The sequence below is a fragment of the Lithobates pipiens genome, unplaced genomic scaffold, assembly GCF_037356315.1.
Source record: "Lithobates pipiens isolate NorthernLeopardFrog02 unplaced genomic scaffold, aLitPip1_a1.2 Scaffold_3, whole genome shotgun sequence".
NCBI lineage: Eukaryota > Metazoa > Chordata > Amphibia > Anura > Ranidae > Lithobates > Lithobates pipiens.
Window position 1 is genome coordinate 191,498,244 of NW_027507790.1, and position 26,384 is coordinate 191,524,627.

General features: G+C 45.7%; 1 protein-coding gene across 1 annotated transcript in view; it reads right to left on the reverse strand.

Annotated features, from left to right (window-relative positions):
* LOC143940863 (interleukin-31 receptor subunit alpha-like) overlaps window positions 1–24,420 on the reverse strand; it is a 139,387-nt gene extending 114,967 nt beyond the window's left edge. The window contains exons 1-2 of the mRNA XM_077462653.1: window positions 24,295–24,420; window positions 23,437–23,489 (exon numbers count right to left, since the gene is read on the reverse strand). Coding sequence (XP_077318779.1) covers window positions 23,437–23,482 — 46 coding nt within the window. The 5' untranslated portion in view covers window positions 23,483–23,489; window positions 24,295–24,420. The remainder of the gene's footprint in view (window positions 1–23,436; window positions 23,490–24,294) is intronic.
* Between the last annotated feature and the right edge of the window lie 1,964 nt (window positions 24,421–26,384).

The window sequence follows — 26,384 nt, forward strand, 5'->3', positions numbered from 1 at the left end:
GCTGACTTCCTCCTGGGGGTTCTTATTATGAGGGGATCACACCATCCCTGTGCTGTGCTGAGTTTCTCCTGGGCCTGCTTATTATGAGCGGATCACACCATCCCTGTGCTGTGCTGACTTCCTCCTGGGGGTTCTTATTATGAGGGATCACACCATCCCTGTGCTGTGCTGACTTCCTCCTGGGGGTTCTTATTATGAGGGGATCACACCATCCCTGTGCTGTGCTGAGTTTCTCCTGGGCCTGCTTATTATGAGGGGATCACACCATCCCTGTGCTGTGCTGACTTCCTCCTGGGGGTTCTTATTATGAGGGGATCACACCATCCCTGTGCTGTGCTGACTTACTCCTGGGGCTGCTTACGGTGCTGCTGTCAGTGCTGTATATCACGGTGCTGGTGTGAGTGCTTAATGTCACGCTGCTGCTGTCAGTGCTGTATATCACGGTGCTGATGTCAATGCTTAATGTCACGCTTCTGATGTCAGTGCTCTCTATCACGGTGCTGCTGTCAGTGCTGTATATCACGGTGCTGATGTCAGTGCTTAATGTCACGCTTCTGATGTCAGTGCTCTCTATCACGCTGCTGCTGTCAATGCTGTATGTCACGGTGCTGGTGTTAATGCTTTATGTCACGCTGCTGATGTCAGTGCCCTCTATCACGGTGCTGCTGTCAGTGCTGTATATCACGGTGCTGATGTCAGTGCTTAATGCCACGCTTCTGATGTCAGTGCTCTCTATCACGGTGTTGCTGTCAATGCTGTATGTCACGGTGCTGATGTCAGTGCCCTCTATCACGGTGCTGTTGTCAGATGACTCTATCACGGTGCAGGTGTCATTGCTGTATGTCACGCTGCTGGTGATCATCTTCTGCACCCTCTTCTTTGCCTACCCTGGTCCCTGACCTTCCCTCTCCTCCATTGCCTTCATGCGCGGCACAGTCCAGAATTGTCAGAACAATTTCCCATATAAAAAAAGAATGCTTGTAGTTATCGATCCCAAATTCACCTCATACATGTATTATGTCATTGGCCATGTGGTGGGACTATGTTTGCCCAGCTAATAATTATTTTTTGGCTGCAAATTTGACCTAAAGGTTTGCGAAGTTCGCCTCCCATTGAAGTCAATGGGGCCCGCCGCGAACTTTCGGTTTCGCGAACTATCGGCCGCGTTCGCGGTCCGTGTTCGCGAAACGTCCCGTCGGAAGTTCGTCCATCACTAGTAGCATATACATCACTGCACTATTATTTTATATCTTATCCACAATCAGTCTGATTGTTGTGTCGGCTGCTTATATTAGGAGTTGGTGCAGTATTTTCACTTGATTTCCAAATACATAACGATGCTCATGGAAATTGAGCAAAGCATAAACTGTACAAGTGCATCTGGAAGCCACATTTTTAAGAACAGTAGTGTGTAGGCAGGTGTCTTTATGAGGATTTTAATGTAGAATTACAAGTAATTGTGGAAAAGTCAGAAAAATTCTATCATGGAAACAAAAAGATCAAAATTCCGCAAAGATGAACAGGATTATAATGAGAAGTCAGTTTATGAGTGGGAGCGGAAGAGCGCTACATTTCAGAAAACACTGCACTCCATTTTAAAAGAAAAAGACAAACACAAGCATAAACAACTGAACAAAAGGGTTAACTTCAGCTCCGCAGAGGCTTATGATACCACTGATTTCAGGGTGTTTTCCACCTTGAGAGCTTCTGTCACCTCAGTCTTTTCAGATGAAGACACTAGGGAATTATGTCCAAAAAAGCCACACCACCCAGTCACTACAAGTTACTCAAGAAGAGAACCAAAAAGGGTGTTGAAAAAGAATAAGAAGAAGAGGAGAAGGTACCGGTAAAGGAAAAAGACTTGAAGTTATTTGTTCATAATGTGGTGAATTTATCTGGTGTCCCTCTCGGTGATCATTAATCATCCTTGTTGTCTTGTGGCCTTTATTTTTCCCCTACATATCACCTTGATTCATTTTCCACATTAAGCCCTGGTTCACATTGATGTGATTTGGCATGTGATTTGACATGTCAAATCGGTGGCAATTGCCAGCAATGGCAGTGTCCAAATCGGTGCGACCCCGTATTTGCATGGCTGCAAAGATTCCCAAAAGTAGTTTCTGTACTACTTTTGGCAATTTCAGGGTGCGATTTCCATTGACATCTGTGTAGAAAGATGTCTCTGAATCACCCCCGAAGTCGGGACTGACATTCGGGAATGAAATTGTGTGAGTTCAGCTGAACTCGCACAATTTCATTCCAACACTCAGTGTGAACCAGGGGTTATAGACATAATTCGATTTGTAAGAAATCTCATTCTTAGGAAACATTTCAAAGTGGAGGAGGGAAGTGAGAGACCACCAGACCTACATAATCCAAATTCTCATATGATCAATGAGTCTTTTTCTTTTATGGTCTCTGCAGTAAACAAAATTTAGAGCAATTACACATTGAACCAATGGGTGGTTTATATAGTGTAAACCAGGGCTTGACAAATTTGCTTTGAATCTAGGAGCCAGCTAAACAAAGTTAGGAGCCAGGCACCCGGAACTGCATGTCTGGGGCATCTGACAATATAAATTGGTCATACCTGCAGTGGTGTAGCATGGCTTGTCAACGCTGGGGCAAGGCAAATCATTTGCGCCCCTTAACACATGGACTTTTAGTACTCCCTGAGTCCCTTCCACTATTTCTGCTATGACAGATTATTAAGGGTTCCTCATTATTCAAAGCCTTAGCCTCTGATTGGTCCCACAATCTTTTATTATTAGTTGAGTCTGAGTGATAGCTCTTTGACTATGGTAGTCAAAGAGCTATCTCAGATTTAGCCAATAAAAGGCTGCAGGCACCAATCAGAAACCCCAGCTGTGAATACAGTAGAGGCAAAGCCCTTAATAATCCATCACAGTGGAGTGGCCAGCCGCTAGCCTATAACCCCAATGTACAGTGGGAGGGGGGAACAATAAGCAGTATACAGTGTGTGTGTGTGTGTGTGTGTGTGTGTGTGTGTGTGTGTGTGTGTGTGGAGGGGGGTCCTTAAGCAGTATACAGCTGGGGAAGGAAGTGGAGAGGGGGGGGCAGGTGGACAAATAGGAGATGGGGATGCAGCCAGGTGGAGGGGACACTGGAGTCAGATGGACAGAGGCAAGGGAGGAGATGCAGCCAGGTGGAGGGGAGGATGGAGCCAGGTGGACAGGAGAGGGGGTGGAGCCAGGTGAAGAGGATAATAGAGCCAGGTGGACAGAGGAGAGGAGGAGATGCAACCAGGTGTAGGGGAGTATGGTGCCAGGTGGACAGTAGAGGAGGGATGCAGCCAGGTGGAGAGGAATATGGAACCAGGTGGACTGAAGAGAGGAGGGGATGCAGCCAGGTAGAGGGGAGGACAGAGCCAGGTGGACAGAGGAGAGGTGGGGATACAGACAGGTGGATGGGAGGACGATGCCATGTGAATAGGAAGGGAGGGATGCAGCCAGGTGGAGAGAAGGATGGAGCCAGGTGGACAAAGGAGAGGAGGGGAGGACAGAGCCAGATAGATAGGAGAGGGGGGATGCAGCCAGGTGGAGAGGGGGACAGCCCAGTGGAGGGGAGGACAGAGCCAGATGCACAGAGGAGAGGAGGGGTTGCAGCACTGTCCCCTGGCACTGCTCACCTGGGTTACCTGGGTAACCAGGGTTATTTTTGCCTCCCATGCTCTCCTGTGATGAACAAGGAGATCTGGAGCAGAGGCCCAGACAGTGAGGCAGGAGCAAGATCACAGACAAGCTAGCCAACTGTCCCTTGCCGCACGTGACCAGTTCTGCTATCACAGGGTGCCCATCTCAGATAGCAAGGGAGGCTCAGGCTGCCAATGGATGGAGAGTATTGGTGGGAGCGCAGTCAGTGCAAGGAGTGACCGGCTGATGCTCAAAGTGAGCGCACAGCACACTTGGGAGTCGGCATGGTGGGTGCGGAACAGTGAATGAGCTGACAAAAGCCCAGTTGTCAGGAAGCTATTTATAATTGCCATGGTGACTTGGTGCTTGGGATTTGTCAAGCCCTGGTGTAAACAGCATTGCTTTAACCACAGGTGACAAGTATTTTTATCCAATAAATGCTAGAATTGCCGCTGTAGAAATAGTTCAATCAGTGTTAGAAAACGAGTTAATAGAATTACATGAGCGCAGTCAGACACCTAATACCCCTAATTTATCAGCATATCAAGAGAGAGCTTTAGAAACCTTGAAAAACTCTACCAGAGTGAACTGCACTCCTGTGATCCATAAGAGAAGTACAGCCAAAATAGCTTTGGCTATACTTCTTTAAAACTCGGCTCTTGGTCCACATGGAGCATTGACCTAAGCATTAGGTTAGCTAGACAGTGGAATCGTAGTGAACTTTTAGCAGCAGGTGGAAAAAACTAAAGAAAATAAAGAAAGTGTGGAAAAAAAGTTTTAGATAGGAAGTTTCTTTTGCCACCACATTTTCTAAACATAATCATCAGATTATTCATATCATCAAAAAAAAAAAAAAAAAACCTTCCCATATTGTACACAGATAAAAATTGACATCTTCTCTGTAGGGCTGTAGGTTTTCTAGCTGTAGGGTCTCCACCATGGACTCACTCCTTTCTCCAAATATGTTCACCTCAAAAGACAAATCTCCCCTCGGCTCACTTGTATGGGCTCTTATGTTTGTGGTTTGAACACATGCAGGTATTGTCATTTCAACTTGGGCACAAAGAGTTTTGAATCTTTAGCCAGAATTTCCAACTGCACGGCATCCAGCTGTATATTATCCAACTGTACATCATCCAATTGTACATTATTCATTGTGCATTATCCAACTGTACCTCCCCCGTCATGAAAATATTAGGTTCTTACAGCTCTTTGATTTAATTGATTTATTTGATATTCCACTATGATCGTAGTATACAGCTGTGCTCACTAGTTTACATACCCTGGCAGAATTTATGATTTATTGGCCATTTTTCAGAGAATATGAATGATAACACAAAAACATTTCTTTCACTCATGGTTAGTGTTTGGCTGAAGCCATTTATTATCAATCAACTGTGTTTACTCTTTTTAAATCATAAAGGCAACAGAGACTACCCAAATGACCCTGATAGAAAGTTTACATACCCTGGTGATTTTCGCCTGATAACATGCACACAAGTTGACACAAAGGGGTTTGAATGGCTATTAACCACTTGAATACCGGGCATTTTCACCCTCTTCCTACCCAGGTAAATTTTCAGTTTTCAGCACTGTAACATTTTGAATGACAATTGCGTGGTCATGCAACACTGTACCCAAATTACATTTTTATCATTATTTTTTTTCCCCCCACAAATAGAGCTCTCTTTTGGAGGTATTTGATCGCCTCTGCGGCTTTTGTTTTTTGCGCTATAAACAAAAGAAAAGCAACTAGTTTGAAAAACAATTTTTTTTTTTTAGTTTTTGCTTTAATAAATATCCCAATTTTTTACTAGTAATGGCATCGATCTGCGATTTTTATCATGACTGTGACATTGCAGAGGACATATCAGACACTTTTGACACTATTTTGGGACCATTCACATTTATACAGCGATCGGTGCTATAAAAATGCACTGATTACTGTATAAATGTCATTGGCAGGTAAGGAGTTAACACTATGGGGTGATCAAGGGGTTAAATGTGTTACCTAGGGAGTGATTCTAACTGTAGGGGGAGGGGGCTGACTTGGGGAGGAGACTGATCAGTGCTCCTATATACTAGGAACACGCACGCGGTCTGTCTCCTCTCCCTTGACAGGACGTAGCCTATAATGAGCGATCACAGCCCCCTATACTGTCGGGAAGCCGAGTACATCATATGACGCCCACCCAGGATAGGAGATCCCATCTGCGGACATCATATGACAATGGGTGGGTAGGGAAGTAGTTAAAGGTAACCATCCTCACCTGTGATGTGTTTGCTTGTAATTAGTGTGTGTGTATAAATGGTCAATGAGTTTCTGGACTCCTGACAGACTCTTGCATCTTTCATCCAATGTGGCACTGATGTTTCTGTATTCTGAGTCATGGCGAAAGCAAAATAATTTATGAAAGGATCTGCAGGAAAAGTAGTTGAAATGTATAAAACAGGAAAGGGATATAAAAAGATATCCAAGGAATTGAGAATGCCAATCAGCAGTGTTCAAACTCTATTCAAGAAGTGGAAAATGAGGGGCTCTGTTGAAACCAAACCACGGTCAGGTAGACCAACTAAAATTTTAGCCACAACTGCCAGGAAAATTGTTTGGGATGCAAAGAAAAACCCACAAATAACTACAGGACTCTCTGAAAACATATGGTGTGGCTGTTTCAAGATGCACAATAAGGAGGTATCATATAAATGTACTCACCGAGGCCAAGATGCCGAGAGCGGTCGCTGTTGCGACTCGGCGCAGACCACCCCTGAAAGTGGCACAGAGAGTGGTTGCACCAAGAGGCACAAGCTACCAGTGGGACAGTCACTTGCTAGCAGATCAGCAGGTAGCTTGAGCAGAGCTGAGAGGTGATGTCCCGTGGGAAGGTCCGAAAGCAATGGTAGCAAGTCCGTAAGGCAAAGACAGAATCCAGGAGACAGGCCAGGGGTCAAACACAGTCCAGATCAGAAGACAAGTACCAGGAACGCTGAGACAGAAGGATAATCCAAGACAAGCCGGGGGTCGAACACAGGAGACAGCAGGTAAGTCCAGATGCAGGCTGAGGGTCAAACACGTTAGAAAGCAGGAGTCCAAGATCAAGCCAGAGGTCGGGTCAGGAGAAGATCAGCGAGGTCGATAAGGCAATCCGGGTCACAATGGGTAATACAGATAACAGAAGCAGACGTGAGAATCACAGGAAGCTGAAGACAAACCAGCAGTGTGTTTGGATGACCTCACTTCCTTTATAGGTCAGCGAGGGGTCACACCCTGTGTGTGTGTGCTTGTGTGCTTTCGTTTATTCCTCTTGCACACAGCTGTGCGCCGGAGTGCTTTAACCGTGCGCATCCTATGACAGTGCCCCCCCCCGAGGGGCGGCCTCCGGACGCCCAAGCTAGCCATCAATTCCGGATGTTGCTGATGGAATGTCTTTATTAATTTGGGAGCGTGAAGGTTCTTGGATGGTTCCCAGGAGTTATTTTCTGAAGGATACCCCTTCCATTTTACCAGGTATTGTATTTGTCTACCGACTTTCCTGCATCCTAGTAAAGCTTCTACTTCGAATTCATCTTCTCCATCGATCTTGATGGGTGGAGGAGGAGGCACTTCCCTTCCAGGAAAAGGACTAGGAACCAATGGCTTCAAAAGGGAGGCATGGAAAACAGGGTGTATCCTGTATGATTCAGGGAGGGCTAGTTCAAAGGCTACAGGATTTATTACCCTTTTGATTTTGAATGGTCCTATGAATCTGGGACCCAGCTTGCGTGTGGGACAAGGAAGTTTGAGATTGGTGGCAGATAGCCAGACTTCCTCGCCAATTTTAAAGGTAGGGTTCTCCTTCCTTCCCCTATCATGGTATTTTTTGTAATCATGCTGGGCCTTCTGTATGGTTTCCTGGATGCTTTGGAAATTAGATTGGATGGCGGCTATCCGATCTTGGACCGCAGGAACAGTGGATTCTGGGATGGAGTTGGGGAGGAAAGAAGGGTGAAACCCACAGTTGATCCAAAAGGGAGTCTGGTTGGTAGTTGTATGAATAGAATTATTGTAGGCGAATTCTGCATATGGCAATAGGGCCGACCAATCATTCTGAGATCCTGAACAAAAGCAGCGAAGATACTGCTCAAGGGTTTGGTTTGTCCGTTCCGTTTGCCCGTTACTTTGGGGATGATATGCCGATGACAAACAGATCTTGATTTCCAGTATCTTGCAGAGTTCTCTCCAAAATCTAGAGGTAAACTGTGGACCTCTATCAGACGTGATACTGCTGGGAACCCCATGGAGCCTGACAACCTCCTTAATAAAGAGATTGGCAGTTTCCAGAGCAGAGGGAGTACCGACCATAGGTAGGAAATGGGCCATCTTTGAAAGACGGTCGACTACTACCAGAATTGTGGTGAAACCTTCCGAGGGCGGTAGCTCCACAATAAAATCCATTGACACGTCTGCCCAAGGTCGGTCAGGAATGGGCAAAGGCCTTAACAGACCCCAGGGCTTGATCTTGGGACCCTTGCTACGCTGGCACGGTACACAAGAGGCAATGTAAGTCTGGCAGTCCTGTCTCCAACATGGCCACCAGAAAGAACGAGAGATCAGTTCCGCTGTTTTCTGTGTCCCAAAGTGGCCGGCCAATTTGTGATCATGACAAATCCTTAGAACTTGAGTCCTAATCTCAAGGGGAACGAAGACCTTGTTTCGGGCCCAAAACAGATTGTCACGTTTTTCCAAGGTAGATAGGACTGGGTCATTGCAATGGACTGAAGCTGTTTTGATGGCCGTAAGTAAGTCAGGCTGTGGGAGTAGAAGGAAGTTGTGAGGAGACAAGATCGTACTAGGCTCCGTTACCTGGGAAGACTCAGGGAACATGCGCGAGAGCGCATCCGCTTTGTTGTTCTTGGATCCGGGCCGGTACGAGATATGGAACTGGAATCTTGAAAAGAAAAGCGCCCAACGGGCTTGACGGGGTCTTAAGCGTTTGGCAGTCCGCAGATATTCAAGATTCTTGTGATCTGTGAATATTGTGATGGGATGAGTGGCTCCTTCCAAGAGGTATCTCCACTCCTCCAGGGCGAACTTGATGGCCAATAGTTCTCGGTCGCCTACGTCATAATTCCTCTCCGGTGGGGTTAGCTTCCGAGATGCGAAAGCCACCGGGTGTAACAAAGCTTTAGGCCCTTGTCGTTGAGAGAGGATGGCTCCTGTGGCTGTCTCTGAGGCATCTACTTCCAGTACGAATGGTAATACTGGATCGGGATGCCGTAAAATAGGAGCTGAGGTGAACAAGGTCTTTAGTTTGGTAAAGGCTACTTGGGCTTCTTGAGACCACTGAAATCGGGTATGTTGGCGGGTCAGCTGAGTAATGGGGGCGACTATTGAAGAGAACCCAGCGATGAATCTGCGATAAAAGTTAGCGAAGCCTATAAACCTTTGCACGGCTTTCTTATCCCTTGGAGCAGGCCATTCCAAGATTGCCTTGATCTTTTGGGGGTCCATGGAGATGCCCTCAGTAGAAATGATGAATCCTAAGAACTGAACTGTAGTTATCTCAAATTCACATTTCTCCGCCTTAAGGTACAGCCGATGTTGTCGGAGGATGGTGAGGACTTTCCGCACGTGGACCCTGTGGAGTTCAAGAGAAGCAGAGAAAATAAGGATATCATCTAAATATACCACTATAAAATTATCAAGATAGTCTCTGAAGATGTCATTTACTAGATGCTGAAATGTGGCCGGGGCATTGCACAGGCCAAAGGGCATAACAAGATATTCATAGTGGCCAAATCTTGATCTGAAGGCTGTCTTCCATTCATCCCCAGCACGGATTCTAATGAGATTGTAGGCCCCCCGCAAGTCCAGTTTGGAAAATACTTTGGCAGATCCTAAGCGCTGGAATAACTCAGGGATGAGTGGAAGTGGGTAGCGATTTTTGATTGTGACTTTATTAAGTTCCCTGTAGTCAACACATGGCCTAAGGGATCCATCCTTTTTTCCCACGAAGAAAATACCTGCCCCTGCTGGCGAAGAAGATGGGCGAATGAACCCCTTTTCAAGATTTTCATCAATGTAGGCTTTGAGAGCCTTTAGTTCAGTCTCGGATAAGGGGAAAATTCGTCCAAAAGGGATCTCAGAACCAGGTAACAGTTCAATGGGACAGTCATATGGTCTGTGTGGTGGTAGACGGTCAGCCTTCTTTTTATCGAAGACGTCCTTAAACTCGGAATAGACCTGAGGAATGTGCTGCAGGTGATCAGTGGTGGGGGCCACGGTCATACAAGGAGCTGGAACAGAATCAAAACAATGCTGCATACAGTAAGCGGATGTAAAGGACACTTCCTTCTTGTTCCAACTGATCTGGGGATCATGAGCCTGCAACCAAGGAAGTCCCAGGATGATAGGGAACATGGGAGATGATATTAGGTCGAAGCGTAGAAGTTCTCTATGGCCAGAGTCTGTAATAGTGAGCAAAGGTAGTGTCTCCTGTGTTACTGGACCTGAGAGTGGCAGAGATCCATCTGCTAAATGGACTAGAAGATGTGTTGCTTTATTCTGGCTTGGAATGCGTAGTTGCTGTGCGAGGGAGATGTCCAAAAAGCAACTACATGCCCCTGAATCAATCACGGCTGGGAGTGGGATCTTCTCTTCTGCCAGCTGTAGGGAAACAGAGAGAGTCACATAAGTTTGAGCAGGACCAACACTCTGGTAGTTCATTACACACCGTGGGGGCAACTTACGGGGTCTCACGGGACAGCTGTGAATGAAATGTCCAAGCCCCCCACAGTATAAGCACAGATTGGCTTGGCGTCTTCGTTGTCGCTCTTCTGGGGTGAGACGAGGACGGACCAAACCTAGCTGCATGGGCTCCCCTTCCGAAGCTGAGGGACCCGAAGGAACCGGGATGGGCGGATACGGGATAGTGGCCTTAGGAAGCATCCAACTAGGCCGAGGGGCCTGGAGGCGTTCGGAGCGCCGCTCGCGCATCCGTCTGTCCAGTTTTGTAGCCAACTGGATTAATTCCTCCAGGGAGGCAGGAGTCTCTACTCGGGCCAACTCATCCTTTAGGTTCTCGGAGAGCCCCAACCGGTATTGATAACGCAGGGCCGCCTCGTTCCAGCTGGTGTCAGCTGACCACTTGCGAAACTCAACGGTGTAATCCTCCACCGGTCTTCTCCCCTGTGAGAGAGCATGCAGGGTAGCCTCAGCCGTGGCAGTACGCTGAGGGTCATCATATAATTGTCCCATAGCCTCAAAGAAGGTGTCCGTGGAGTTTAACAAGGGGCTTCTCTGTTCCATAAGGCTATGGGCCCAGGCCTGGGGTTCCTCAGCCAGAAGAGAGATAATAAACCCGACCTTGACAATCTCTGAAGAAAAGGTCCTGGGTTGCAAAGCCAAGTACAAGTAACATGCATTTTTAAAGGCTCTGAATTTCTTTCGGTCGCCTGAAAATCGCTCAGGCGTGGGTACTCGTGGTTCGGGTACTGCCATCATCATACCGGGTGGAGGCTGGACATGAGGTGTGGAGGCATCGCTGACTGAGGCCTGCGTAGGATTTGTGGGTGCCGGAGCTGTGGCTAGTCGCTGAAGCCTGCTGTCGATCTGCGCATAGCCATCCTGTAGTCTCTGTACTGCTTCTGTGAGCGCAGAGACTTGTTGGCACAGGACTTCTAATGGCGAACCCGCTCTGTTGGCCTCTGTCATGGCTGGTTTGTACTATCATATAAATGTACTCACCGAGGCCAAGATGCCGAGAGCGGTCGCTGTTGCGACTCGGCGCAGACCACCCCTGAAAGTGGCACAGAGAGTGGTTGCACCAAGAGGCACAAGCTACCAGTGGGACAGTCACTTGCTAGCAGATCAGCAGGTAGCTTGAGCAGAGCTGAGAGGTGATGTCCCGTGGGAAGGTCCGAAAGCAATGGTAGCAAGTCCGTAAGGCAAAGACAGAATCCAGGAGACAGGCCAGGGGTCAAACACAGTCCAGATCAGAAGACAAGTACCAGGAACGCTGAGACAGAAGGATAATCCAAGACAAGCCGGGGGTCGAACACAGGAGACAGCAGGTAAGTCCAGATGCAGGCTGAGGGTCAAACACGTTAGAAAGCAGGAGTCCAAGATCAAGCCAGAGGTCGGGTCAGGAGAAGATCAGCGAGGTCGATAAGGCACAACGGGTAATACAGATAACAGAAGCAGACGTGGGAATCACAGGAAGCTGAAGACAAACCAGCAGTGTGTTTGGATGACCTCACTTCCTTTATAGGTCAGCGAGGGGTCACACCCTGTGTGTGTGTGCTTGTGTGCTTTCGTTTATTCCTCTTGCACACAGCTGTGCGCCGGAGTGCTTTAACCGTGCGCATCCTATGACAGGAGGCACTTGAAGAAAGATAGATGGGCTGCATAGTCGAATCGCCAGAAGAAAGCCTTTACTACGCAAATGCCACAAAGTATCCCACTTACAATACGCCAAATAGCACAGACAAGTCTCAAACCTTCTGGCACAAACTCATTTGGAGTGATGAGACCAAAAATAGGATTTTTTGTACTCACCGTAAAATCCTTTTCTCTGTAATTCACCGACTGACACAGCTTCTCTCTTTAGACCACTGGGTTGTTATGCCACCTTCAGGAGAAGACTAGGCATTACATGTTAACATGTGATAATAAAACTAGAACTTTCTAGTTCTGCCCAAGGGGCGGTCCCTTAGGTAACAACCCCTCAGCATGCTACTGCAGCCTCAGTACGTCAACAAAGAGTACAAAAAATCCTATTTTCTCTTACATTCACCGACTGACACAGCTTCTCTCTTTAGACCATTGGGACATCCCCAAGCAGTGCCAAAACAAGGGGTGGGAAAACAGCATAAAACTTCATCTACCATGGCATGTGGGAGCTAGTACAAACTTTACCCACAAAAAAACTACAGTGTGTGGAAAAACCACCACAAAAAAACAGGGTGCTCCTCAACGGAGAAGCACTACCCTCAAACCGCACCAAAAACTGCAATAACGAATGCAACAGTGCATTAACTTAAAAATACTGCGTTTTTACCCAAAAAAACAGGAAAAAAGGAAAAGATTGCATATGCAATTGCAACTATATAGCTGCCTGCAATACTTTGCGGCCAAAACAGGCATCACTCAATGCACTGACATCTACCTTGTAGAACTTTGTAAATGTGTGGACAGACGACCAGGTCACTGCTTACACACTTGAGTGTCAGACGCTTGATGTCGGAAGGCCCAATACATTCCTATTACCCTCGTGGAGTGGGCCGTGACCGGAAAGGGGGGCACCTGCCCCTTCAAGGCGTAGGCTTGTACTACAATCTGTCTGATCCACCTGGAAATGGTGGCCGATGAGACCGCCATGCCTTTCTTTGGACCAGCCACCGAAACAAACAGTGAGTCTGATTTCCAGAAGGGAACCGTGGCAAACAAATACACCTTCAGAGCCCGAACCATGTCCAGAGCAAGGACCACCTCCTTAGGATTTGTTGGCTTAGGACACAGAGATGGTAACACAATGTCCTCATTGATGTGAAACGCCGAGACTACCTTGGGCAGAAAAAGCGGTTGCGGACGCAACACCAACTTATCCTTGTGGATAACCAGATAGGGCGACTTGCAGGACAAGGCCGCCAGTTCCGAAACCCTCCTGGCCGATGTGATGGCCACTAGAAAGACTACTTTCTGTGAAAGAGTCAACAGGGGAAACTCTCTGATATTTTCAAATGGCGGTTTCTGAAGTGTCGATAATACCAGGTTCAGATCCCGGGGGGGTAACGGTGGATGCAATGGAGGGACTACATGTCGCACCCCTTGAGTAAAAGTACTATAGAGTATAGAGAAGAAACAGCAGGATCCTGGATATAGAAAAGGAGCGCAGATGCCATCCTTTCTCCTCACACATGGAGATGCAGGCCTTCCAGGTACGAAGATATATCTTCAGAGAAGAAGATTTCTGTGCTCTCAACATAGTTGGGATCACTGTGTCCGACAGACCCAGTTCCTCAACACCTGGGTCTCAATAGCCATGCCTTTAAAGCCAGCGATGGTAAAGCAGAATGCAGAATCGGACCTTGAGACAGAAGGTCCTCTCGCAAAGGCAGTCGCCAGGGAGCGTCTGCCACCAGGCGCACTAGGTCTGCGTACCAAGGAGGCTGAAGCCAATCTGGGGCAACCAGTATTACTGGGATCCCCTCAGCTTGCACTCTGTAAAGCAGACATGGTAACAGTTTCAGTGGAGGAAAGGCATAGATCAGCTGGTAATGATCCCACTGAACCACCAGCGCGTCTGACGCGTCTGCCCATGGATCTCTTGTCCTGGACACGAATCTCAGCACCTTCCAATTGAGACGGGAGGCCAGAAGATCATTGTCTGGTGTGCCCCACCACAGGCACAGTAGCCTGAACACCTCGAGATACAACGCCCATTCTCCTGGGTCCAGCATCCGACGACTTAGATAGTCCACCTGCCAGTTCTCCACACCCGGGATGTAATTGGCCGACAGGGCCAGTACATGTCGCACTGCCCACCGAAGTATGTGAGTGACCTCCCGTGCGGCGGCCGAGCTTCTTGTTCCTCCTTGGTGATTGACGTATGCCACAGCAGTGGCGTTGTTTGACTGGTCCTGATCGGACGCCCTTGCAGTCTCATTGACCATGTGGAGAGGCATAGCCTGATCGCTCTCAGTTCAAGCAGATTGATCGGCAACTTGGATTCCTCCTTCGACCAGAGGCCCTGAGTCAACTGAACTCCCATCACTCCACCCCAATCGAATAGGCTGGCGTCCATTGTGATCACCCTCCATTTCAGAGGTAGGAACGACTTCCTGGACTGAAGTGCCGGGGACCTCAGCCACCAGATCAGGGAACCCCTGACTAACTAGCTCACCTGGATCTGTCGATCCAGGGACAATGGAGATCTGTCCCACTTTGTCAGATCTCCTTCTGCAGGACTCTGGTGTGGAACCGGGCATATGGTACTGCCTCGAAGGAGGCCAACATGAGTCCCAGAACTCGCATGCAGAAGTGCAGCGACGATCACTTGCTGTTCATCAGCAGTTTTACCGCGGCTCTGAGAGTCTGCAGCTTGTCTGAAGGGAGAAACACTTTCACTTCCCTGGAGTCCAGCAGCAAGCCTAGGTACTCCAAACGTTAAGTCGGTACTACCACCAACTTTTTTATGTTCAACAGCCCCCCAAATTCTTGCAGGGTCTGCATGGTGATCGCCAAATCCTGTTCTAACTCTGAGGTGGAAGAAGCTCTCAGGAGGAGATCATCTAGGTATCCTCCGATCGCTATCCCACATTGCCGTAGCAATGCCAACACAGGAGCCAATACCTTGGTAAAGACTCGGGGGGCTGATACCAAACCAAAAAGGAGAGCCCCAAACTGTTAGTGGGCTTTCCCGACTGCAATCACAGAAACTTTTGATGCCAGAGGCATATGGGTATGTGCAGGTACGCATCCTGGATGTCTAAGGACGCCAGGGAGTCCCCTTGATGGAGTGCAGTGACTACTGAGCGAACTGATTCCATTCTGAACCTCTACACTTTCACAAAGTGATTGAGGGCTTTTAGATCCAAGATTGGACATACCCCTTTCCTTCTTGGGAACTACAAACAGGTTTGAGTAGAACCCCTGGAAATGTTTTGGTTACGGAACAGGTACAATCATCCCGCAATTCAGCAGGTCCCCTACTGCCCCCATGAGGGATTCCCGGTGAGCCGGGAGAACGGGTATGCTGGAAGGGAAGAATCTGTTTTGCTGCCAAGAGAGAAAACCTATCTTGTAGCAGTAGGAAATCCGATCACAGACCCATTGGTCAGACAGTCGAGAGGACCACCAGGCTGTAAACTCCCGAAGGTGACCCCCCACCAGAGTAGGACTTTTGTTCGCAGGCTTGTTAGGCTTGTGGTTCCAGGGACGTTTCTGCCCTTCCGTGGTCATCCTGTCGGGCTGGGAATGTTTAGCCGAAGCTCCGGGCGGACAAAAAAGCCTCTTGTGAGCGGAAAAAGAGGGCCCTTGCCTACGGTGTGGCTCCTTATCCTTCCTGGCCGGTGGGAGTAGAGTACTCTTACCACCTGTGGCATTCTTAATAATGCCATCCAAAGAGGCTCCAAAGAGCCGGTTGCCAAGGAAGGGAAGATCCATCAGGGCTTTTTTGGATGCCTGGTCAGCAGACCAGCATTTAAACCAAATCAGGCGCCTCAACACCACTGCTGACACTGGAGCCCTGGGTAACAGGGGGAGGGTATCCAGGGCCATGTCACAAACGTACTTAAGGCCTTGCACTAGTTGGTCTGCTAGTTCCACGCAGACAGGAGAAGCCTAAAGTTCTCCCAATTCGCGGTGCAACAGTTTTGCCCACTCTGCGACACAAGTGCGGATGCCAGTACTGGTCGCATGGCTGACCCCACAACCGTAAACAAGCAATGAGCCACTGCCTCTGCCTTCCTGTCCATGGGATCCTTAAATTCAGGAGTCCCCTCTACCGTAATCGTGGTTACTTTGTTTAACCTGGATACTGGGGGATCCACGACCGGAGGAGCTGACCACTTTTTGAGAAGGCTCTTCTCAAAAGGACAACGCACCGCCATGTATTTGGGGACCGAAAGGTCCGTTGCAGTCAACCCCGTTTCTTGTAAATGAACTTGTCAAAATAAGTCAGATACGGGAACACCTTAGGTGAATGGCTGGCTTACGGGACCCAAAAGGGACCGCTACATCAGCAGAGGGATCTGCTGGCTCCTGAATCTTCAGGGTATCATGCACAGCTGTGATAAGTGCTCCAACAAGCGCTTTGTCGCGCACGGACCCAGACGGGGACTCATCCTCACTGTCCGAATCGTCCTGGTCAGCGTCATCTGAAATGACAGAGCAGGGGTCACCAGTCTCAGCAGGGCCCGAGTCTGCGTCAGAGCTCTCCCCAGAGGACAGGGGGAGGGGCCGCTTTTTAGCACCTTGTGCCCACGCATCGCCTCCATCTTGGCAACTAACTAATTGAGGACCGCCGACAAGGCATCCAAGGGCACTGCGCATTTCACAGGTGAACCGGTTGCAATTGCCTGGACTTCGGGGGAAGAAACACTAGGTTCTGGCCACCCGAAGGGGACTTAGGACAGTGACAGTCCCACCCTCCTTACTGCTGCTGGCTGAGGGGCTCTTTCCCACAGGACTCACCACCCTGAAGGGTTCTGCGCTATCCAGCAAGTAGTGCCTGTGGTCTCTGTTGACTCCCAGGTACAGAGGGATCCGCTCTGTGTCAGTGGAAGCTGCTGCTAATGGCGCTGAAACCACTCTGCAATGTGCTCAGGCTCAAAGGCAATGGCCACCCAGTGTCCAGTATAAGGACATAAAACACAGGGAAAATGGCCACCAGAGCACAGGGACACATGCTGCCACTAGAGAAAGCTGAAAAAGTGTAAAGGCTTCTAGAAAATGGCCATCGGCATCCAGTATAAGGACAAAACACAGGGAAATGGCCGCCGAAGCACAGGAGAGCATGCTTTCCCTTGCCCACACCTAAGATGGCTGCTGAAACCATGAGGGACAGAGTTAAACAAATGGTGGTGATCAGCGCTGCAAGGGACACAGGCACCTCCAGGGACATGAGAAACAGAACTCAGGACACATCCAGCCAGTGCAGCACCCCCACAGGTGAGAGCCCCCCTTGAGAGCCCCTGTACAGACACACACACACCGCTCAGCAGCCACATGCAGCATCCCCCACAGGGAGGGGGGAGGGAGGTGAGAGACCCCCGAATTGACCTCCCAGGGAATGCCCAGCTGCTCAGCCCCACCGGGACAGGGAGAGCTTTACTTACCAGTCCTGAAGAGCTGGGAGACATTCCATTAGAGACCCACTCTCTGATCAGTACAGGGTGGCTGCTGGCCTCGGCAAACTGTGACACAGACATCAGTAGCCCGGTCATATGTGTTTCCCCCGGAGCATAAAAGCTCACTGACCACCCCTGGAACTGAGGTTTTGTCGTGGCCAACCCAGCACGGAGCTCTGGTCTGCACGCGCTCAATGGCCAGACTGGGGAGACTACAAGGATAAGGGTATCCAGCCTGCTGTTGACCATTCCTACTGTGAAATACGGAGGTGCATCGCTGATGTTTTGGGGATGTGCGAGCTACAAAGGCACAGGAAATTTGGTCAAAATTGTTGGCAAGATGAATGCAGTATGTTATCAAAAAATACTGGCGGAACATTTGCATTCATCAGCCAGGAAGCTGCGCATGGGACGTCCTTGGACATTCCAACATGACAATGAATCAAAACCTTTCACTGGCTACAGCAGAATAAAGGTTCTGGAGTGGCCATCTCAGTCTCCTGACCTCAATATCATTGAGCCACTCTGGGGAGATCTCAAACGTGCCGTTCATGCAAGACAGCCCAAGAATTTACAGGAACTGGAGGCTTTTTGCCAAGAGGAATGGGCAGCTTTACCATCTGAGAAGATAAAGAGCTTCATCCACAAATACCACAAAAGACTTCAAGCTGTCATTGATGTTAAAGGGGGCAATACACGGTATTAAGAACTGGGGTATATAAACTTTTGATCAGGGTCACTTGGGTGGTTTCTGTTGCCATTATGATTTAAAAAGAGTTTATGGGGAATAAATGGCTTCAGCCAAGCACTAACCACAAGTGAAAGAAAAGTTTTTGTGTTATCCTTCATATTCTCTGAAAAATGGACAAGAAATTATAAATTCTGCCAGGGTATGTAAACTTATGAGCACATGTATATGTACTTAGTTATTTTATTTTGACTCAGTATTTGTTTGATTCAGTATACAGTGGTGTGAAAAAGTGTTTGCCCCCTTCCTCATTTCCTGTTCCTTTGCATGTTTGTCACACTTAAGTGTTTCGGAACATCAAACCAATTTAAACAATAGTCAAGGACAACACAAGTAAACACAAAATGCAATTTGTAAATGAAGGTGTTTATTATTAATGGTGAAAAAAAATCCAAACCATCATGGCCCTGTGTGAAAAAGTGATTGCCCCCCTTGTTAAAACATACTATAACTGTGGTTGTCCACACCTGAGTTCAATTTCTCTAGCCACACTCAGGCCTGATTATTGCCACACCTGTTCACAATCAAGGCATCACTTAAATAGGAGCTGCTTGACACAGTAAGGTCCACCAGAAGATCCTTAAAAGCTACACATCATGCCGAGACCCAAAGAAATTCAGGAACAATTGAGAAAGAAAGTAATTGAGATCTATCAGTCTGGAAAGGGTTATAAAGCCATTTCCAAAGCTTTGGGAATCCAGCGAACCACAGTGAGAGCCATTATCCACAAATGGCGAAGACATGGAACAGTGGTGAACCTTCCCAGGAGTGGCTGGCCGCCCAAAATTACCCCAAGAGCGCAGCGACGACTCATCCAAGAGGTCACAAAAGACCCCACAACAACGTCCAAGGAACTGCAGGCCTCACTTGCCTCAGTTAAGGTCAGCGTTCATGCCTCCACCATCAGGAAAAGACTGGGCAAAAATGGCCTGCATGGCAGAGTTCCAAGGAGAAAACCACTGCTGAGCAAAAAGAACATCAAAGCTCGTCTCAATTTCTCCACAACACATCTTGATGATCCCCAAGACTTTTGGGACAACATTCTGTGGACCAATGAGACAAAAGTGGAACTCTTTGGAAGGTGTGTGTCCAAGTATATCTGGCGTAGAAGGAACACTGCATTTCATAAAAAAAACATTATACCAACAGTAAAATATGGTGGTGGTAGTGTGATGGTCTGGGGCTGTTTTGCTGCTTCAGGACCTGGAAGACTTGCCGTGATAAAAGGAACTATGAATTCTGCTGTCTACCAAGAGATCCTGAAGGAGAATGTCCGACCATCTGTTCGTGTACTCAAGCTGAAACGAACTTGGGTTCTGCAGCAGGACAATGATCCTAAACACACCAGCAAGTCCACCACCGAATGGCTGAAGTAAAACAAAATGAAGACTTTGGAGTGGCCTAGCCAAAGTCCTGACCTGAATTCTATTGAGATGTTGTGGTATGACCTTAAAAAGGCCGTTCATGCTCGAAAACCCTCTAATGTAACTGAATTAGGACAATTCTGCAAAGATGAGTGGGCCAAAATTCCTCCAGGACGCTGTAAAAGCCTCATTGCACGTTATCGCAAACGCTTGGTTGCAGTTGTTGCTGCTAAGGGTGGCCCAACCAGTTATTAGGTTTAGGGGGCAATCACTTTTTCACACAGGGCCATGATGGTTTGGATTTTTTTTCACCTTTAATAATAAACACCTTCATTTACAAATTGCATTTTGTGTTTACTTGTGTTGTCCTTGACTATTGTTTAAATTGGTTTGATGTTCCGAAACACTTAAGTGTGACAAACATGCAAAGGAACAGGAAATGAGGAAGGGGGCAAACACTTTTTCACACCACTGTATGTTGTGTTTATTGTTTGTTGAGACAGATGCATTTAATGATGGCTTGCCTTTTCTCCCCAGCAGAGTACCTTAGTGGTTACAGCTGGGGGGGAGGGGTTTGCTATATATCTGTTTAGCCACTTGCCGACCACTGTCAGCACATATATGTCAGCAGAATGGCAAGGGTGGGCAAAGTAACGTACCCGTACATTACTTTAAATTTCCTGCCGTGTGTGCGCCTGCCACAAGCTCCGTGCCCGTGGGACCCACGGACTCAATCGCCTTTGGGATACCCGCGATTGTGTCACGTCATCTCCCCGTTCTGACTACTGACAGAACACTGATTGTCTTCTCCCTGTCATCGGGAGCAGTGATCAGTGTCGTGTCACTGCTAACCCATCCCCCAGACAGTTAGAATCACTGCACAGGGCACACTTAACCCCTCCCCGCCCCCTAGTGGTTAACCCCTTCACTGCCAGTGACATTTTTACAGGAATCAATGCAATTTTATAGCATTGATCACTATATTAATGCCAATGGTCCCAAAAATGTGTCAAAATTGTCCAATGTGTCCCAATAATGTTGCAGTCATGATAAAAATCGCTGATCGCCATCATTTCTAGTAAAAAAAAATATTAATAAAAATTTCATAAAACTATCCCCTATTTTGTAGACGCTATACCTTTTACGCAAACCAATCAATAAAGGCTTATTGCGTTTTTTTTACCAAAAAATATGTAGAAGAATACGTATCGGCCTAAACTGAGGAAAAAATTTTTTTTTTTTTATATATTTTTGGGGGATATTTATTATAGCAAAAAGTGAAAAATAATGTGTTTTTTTCTTCAAAATAGTCGCTCTTTTTTTGTTTATAGCGCAAAAAATGAAAACCGCAGAGGTGAACAAGTACCACCAAAAGAAAGCTCTATTTGTGGAGAAAAAAGGACGTCAATTTTGTTTGGGAGCCACGACGTAGTGCCGAATCCCAAAAAGTGCTTTGGTCAGGAAGGGGGTAAATTGTTCCGGGGCTGAAGTGGTTAGTTGATTATGTTAGACTAAGTATGAGTAGGACCTTGATAGACTGAAACGCGTTAGTGTTAGCTCCATTTGGACATGTGTACGGAATTATTATTATTATTATACAGAATTTATATAGCGCCAACAGTTTACGCGCCACTTTACAATGTAAAAAGGGAGACAGTACAGCTACAATACAATAAAATACAAGAAGATCCTGCTCAGAAGAACTTACAATCTAATACAGTGGGGCTGATGGTACAAAAGGTTGTAACTGTAGGGGATGAACTGATGGAAGTGGAAGTGGTAAAAGATTATGTGATAGGCTTCCCTGAACAGATGAGTTTTCAGGGATTGCCTAAAGGCAGCCAGAGTAGGAGGTAGCCTGACAGGTTGAGGTAGAGCGTTCCAAAGGATGGGAGATATGAAAACATAGGAACTGGGGTGCAGAAAAATGGCAGCAGGTGCTCTGGACTGATGAGTCAAGCAGTGGCGTTGCTATGGGGGTGCGGGGGGGGGGGGGGTGGCGCACCGGATGACACCTGTCAAAGTGATGATTTGGCCCCCAGAGTCCTAAACTTAACATCATGTCTGGGATTACAGGAGGAGACATAAGAATTTGATCCTACATTCACAGAAGATCTGTGGTTAGTTCAAGATGTCTGGAACGACCTACCGGCTGAGTTTCTTCAAAAACTACAAGAATTGATGCTGTTTTGAAGGCAAAGAGTGGCGACAATAAATTATGATTTGATTTGAATTTATCTTCTATTCATTCTGAGCGCAATTGGTTCCACTAGATTCTAGTTAGGGTTATCAGAGTAAAGGGGACTGAATACAAATGCACCCCACACTTTTTCCATATTTATTTGTAATAAAATGTTGAAATCATTTATAATTTTCCTTCCACTTCACAATTATGTGCCAGTTTGTGTTGGTCTATCACATAAAATACCAATTAAATTAAATTTTGTGGAAATGTGGAAAATTTCAAGGGGTATGAATACTTTTTCAAGGCACTGTGTGTGTATATATGTAAAAATAAAAGCGAACTATATATAAAAACTTTTTTAGAGGTACAGTGGAACTTTAGTTCATGGGTAACATGGTTAACGAGCGTTTTGAAAGACGAGCAACTTATTTTTTAAATTCTGACTCGGTTTGAGAGTATTTTCTCACAAAACGTGCAGAATTCAAGCTAATGGGGTGTGCAGTACCGCATTTGGCAGGGGCACCGGGGACACTCGAACGGTTCGGAGCCATTCGGAAATACTCGGAAATACTTGGAAATACTTAGTTCCCCAGTGTTTCCAAGCCTCTCCGAGGCTTTCCGGGTTCAGCCAAGCTGTCCGAGGCTCTCCGGCGTCCCCCCACCTCTGGCCACATGCAGTATTGCATGTAACAGAAGTCAATGCGGAATAAATTATCTACGTTTCCATTGACTTCTATGGGGAAACTCGCTTTGATTTACGAGTGCTTTGGATTACAAGCATTCTTCTGGAACGGATTATGCTCGTAATCCAAGTTCCACTGTATAAATGCAACAACTAATTGGTTAGGTATTTAGGAGAATAAGTAACAATTATTTCCCAATCAAATTGCCTATTTGGATTCCAAACTCGAACCAGAGTAGGATAAATTGGACATTCACTCAAAAACAAAACACTGCAGATTTCTAATCCTCACCCTCCTCTTTTTCAAAAATTTTTAGTCTTTCTTTAATTTTTTAAATTTCTTTTTTACTTTTTACCTACCTGCTGGCCCTGCACCCTGTACCATTCTTCACTTAGGCGAGAATTACCTTTAAGTCTCCTGCTGCTGCTGCCTCCTGGGCTGCCAACATCGTGTATCACAGGCATTACTTTCCATTTATGTAAATAGAGGCAGTGGCAGATCTTGTGAATGAGCAGGTATCTGGTACCATTTTTGTTTACATATCATTCTATATATGAAGGAGCTTAATGCCTCCTGGGATATGTGACATTGGTATTCCTGGAGAAATTACTATCCTTCATGTATAGAAGATCATAACACAGCTCCAGATTTCTGTCTGTGAATGTGTGAGGTGTTGCACTGCATCACTGAGGGGCCAGCTGTAGAAGCAGCTGTAGGAGGAGAGCGGTTCAAGAGTCACTCTCATGAGGAGGATGAAGTTCCTCTTTAGGGCAATGCCTGGCACTAATCTGAACACATCTAGGTCTTTGCACGCAAACAAAACTTAAGACCAACTTTATCACAAGAAAAAAAATACCACAAAACGGCTATAGTTCTATAGCCTACTCATATTCAGTATTTTATAGGAAGAGTTTTTGGTTATGTTTGCCTAATTATAAATTGAGAAGTCAACATAGTAAATGGATAAATTACTTACCTGGCTTGCAATATATTGTCAGTAAGACCACAAAAATACAGATCATGCTTGTCCTAAAGGCAAAAATACAAAATTAAGTTCAGCATAACAAACCACTAATACTGAAATGATAAAAAGATTATAATGCATAGAAAATGAGAACCTGTCAAAGCTACACAACTTTGAAGATACTTCATATACATATCCTAAAATAAGTGCGGTGAGTAGCTTGACCAATATTTTGATAAAGAAATTAGCAATGTGCCCTGATCATAAGTATTAGTGTCAGAAATACTTGATGCTGTTAATATAAACTTTCCAAGAGGTAGGAGAATCTATGCAATAATTGTTACATTTTTTTCACAGAGGAAAGAACAATTTTTTCACTGCATTTCCAGTTTTTCTACCACAGGTGGTAACTATGTTTTTTCAACGTTTATATAACCCAATAATTATTTCCTGGGGAAAGGTTATAATAATAGGCTCTGCTTTGCTTATAAAACTAGAGACGGGAGCAAATTCTTGGAGAAGAAATACCTTTGGAATTGTGGCAAATCTATTGGCCACAAGCTTCCAAAAGCTCAATATGCTATTTATATAACGAAAATCAGTATAAAATCCTCTTCCACTGGCACCAAACACCAGAACTGCTACGTGCTATATATCACCCTGCTGACTGATGATAGGAGTGACCTAGGGACAGTACAAACATATAAACTGGAACTGCCCGCTTATTAAACCCTATTGGCATGCTGTTCATTTGCTTATCCACATTCTTTATGACTCGTGGATCCCCTTCATTCCTAAAACATACCTTTTGGGACTTCCTCCCCACAACTCATGTAAAATGTCTAAACAATTACTGCTGTATGTACTTACAGTTGTCAGATGCCTAGTCGCCCTTGAATGGAAATCTTCCTCTTTGGTTGAGCCCCATATGAGGATCTGGGATGTCGAAAGGATGGACCTCACTGCCTCTCAACAATTCCCTGGAAAAATATACTAATGCTTAGGAATTATGGCACCTTCTGGAAACTCCTTCTTGACTTTCTTCTCATGTGATGAATTCAGGATGCTCCTTCTATAAGGTGCATAGGTGGGGTCATCTCCAGTCTTGGTAGGGGACTTCAGAATTTGGGTAATCTACCTCTACATCTACCCGTTCTTTCTCTCTCCTAATTTTTGTTTTACTAAATGAATGCTATACTATTCTTCCCTCTCTTTTCTCCATTCGGGTTTCTTCCTCTGAAATTAAGTATGGGTGTTACTAAACTTAGTTGCTGGATAAATGTAGAAGGCATTGTCTTATCTTACTATGAAGAATAAGTCTCATTGCCTCTAGTGGATCTCCTTCAGCTACTATTTCAACTGGTATCATTCAGTTAAACATACCAAAAGTGTACTTTATTTTTAGCCGCTGCTTTGAACTATATATGTTTGTGAACGTATATGATGAGTCGTTTTTGGTGCTCTACACAACGTATGGTTTGTATATTTGACATTTATGTTACCCTGTACTTACAGAGAAAAAAATCAATAAACCGCTAATTATCAAAAAAGTTAGAGAGGAGTACACTAATTGTCCCTGAATGAACTATATTAAAGTAGCCCTGTCTGCATTAACAGGTTTTCCCTAAAATGTCCTATGACGATGCTTTTTTAATATTTTTTTCACTCTATGAGTAACAGTCAAATGACATCTAGTGGTGAACAATGCTAAGTATAAATAATTGAATACTAGTCAATACTATTTCATAAGAACATTATAGAGGTAATATACCCCAACCCATATATATTGCAGCTTACCAATCCTTAGATGTTGTGGCTTCATTCATTTTCTTTTTTATGCTTTTTCCTCTGTTTTCACCTACTGCCATATCTGGAGCTCTATGCTTGATATCCAATGGAAATGTTGTGATGCATTACTGTAAACTACTTATATATTTGACTAGCCTTTTCAGCTTTGTATAGCATGTTTTTATATTTTGTGACATAATAACGTTTTTTTGTATATTTTTATATACAGTACCCCGAATTACAATTCATTATGCAATAGTACCGTTGCCATTTAAAGTCCCATTTATGAGGGTTTCTGTTCCATGTACTAGCAATTCAAGCATGTAGGCAGCCATCAGCTACATTTAACTTTAAAATTCTGCAAGTTTTAAATGGTTTATCTCACCCCTTTAACTGATATATCTGCAGGAGAGCTTGTTCTTTTGAAAAAAAGAAAACAAATGCAGTCATCACCGATAAGAATTGGTAGCTGCAACATAATAAATATTTGTTTCTGGGTTTAATACCAGTTCCAGTATATCTTGCACCATCTCTGTAAAAAATAAAATAAAAAAAATTGGTGATTATTAATAAAATCTGTTTTGCCTCTAAGCACAGATCAGGCCTCCTTACCTGAAGCACTATTGTCCCCAGTGAATGAGTGCACATGAGTGGAAAATGTTACAAGTCTGTCAGCAGGCGCATTTATTATGCATTTATAGACAATTTGGAAATGCCCCTTTAAGACAACAAACCATTTGCCGATCTGATAAAAAAACATACTGGCAGAGACCAACCTATCAAACTACAAGCCACGCCTAGGAATATATTTCGCTAAAAGATGATCTTCCTTTTTCATGTAGCGTAGTGATTACCATCACTAAAAGAGAAGCAGTGTAGGTAGTAGATTCTATCTTGTAAAGGAAGTTTGACAGCCAGTGGTTATATACAGCTGTGAGCTAGCTTCGTTTCAGAATACATATTTACATTTTTATGATAAGGTATACCATTGCGGTACGAAAATAAAACTAGAGATAACTGGAAAAGATCACAAAGATCAAACTGAAACAGGAAAAATTAAATAAAAAACAAGTGTTTTTATATTTCTATTAGTCGATATTGCACAGATAAACATAACATGCAAAATACTGTTAATAAAGAGATGGAAAACCCCAAATATATTAAAAGTACTT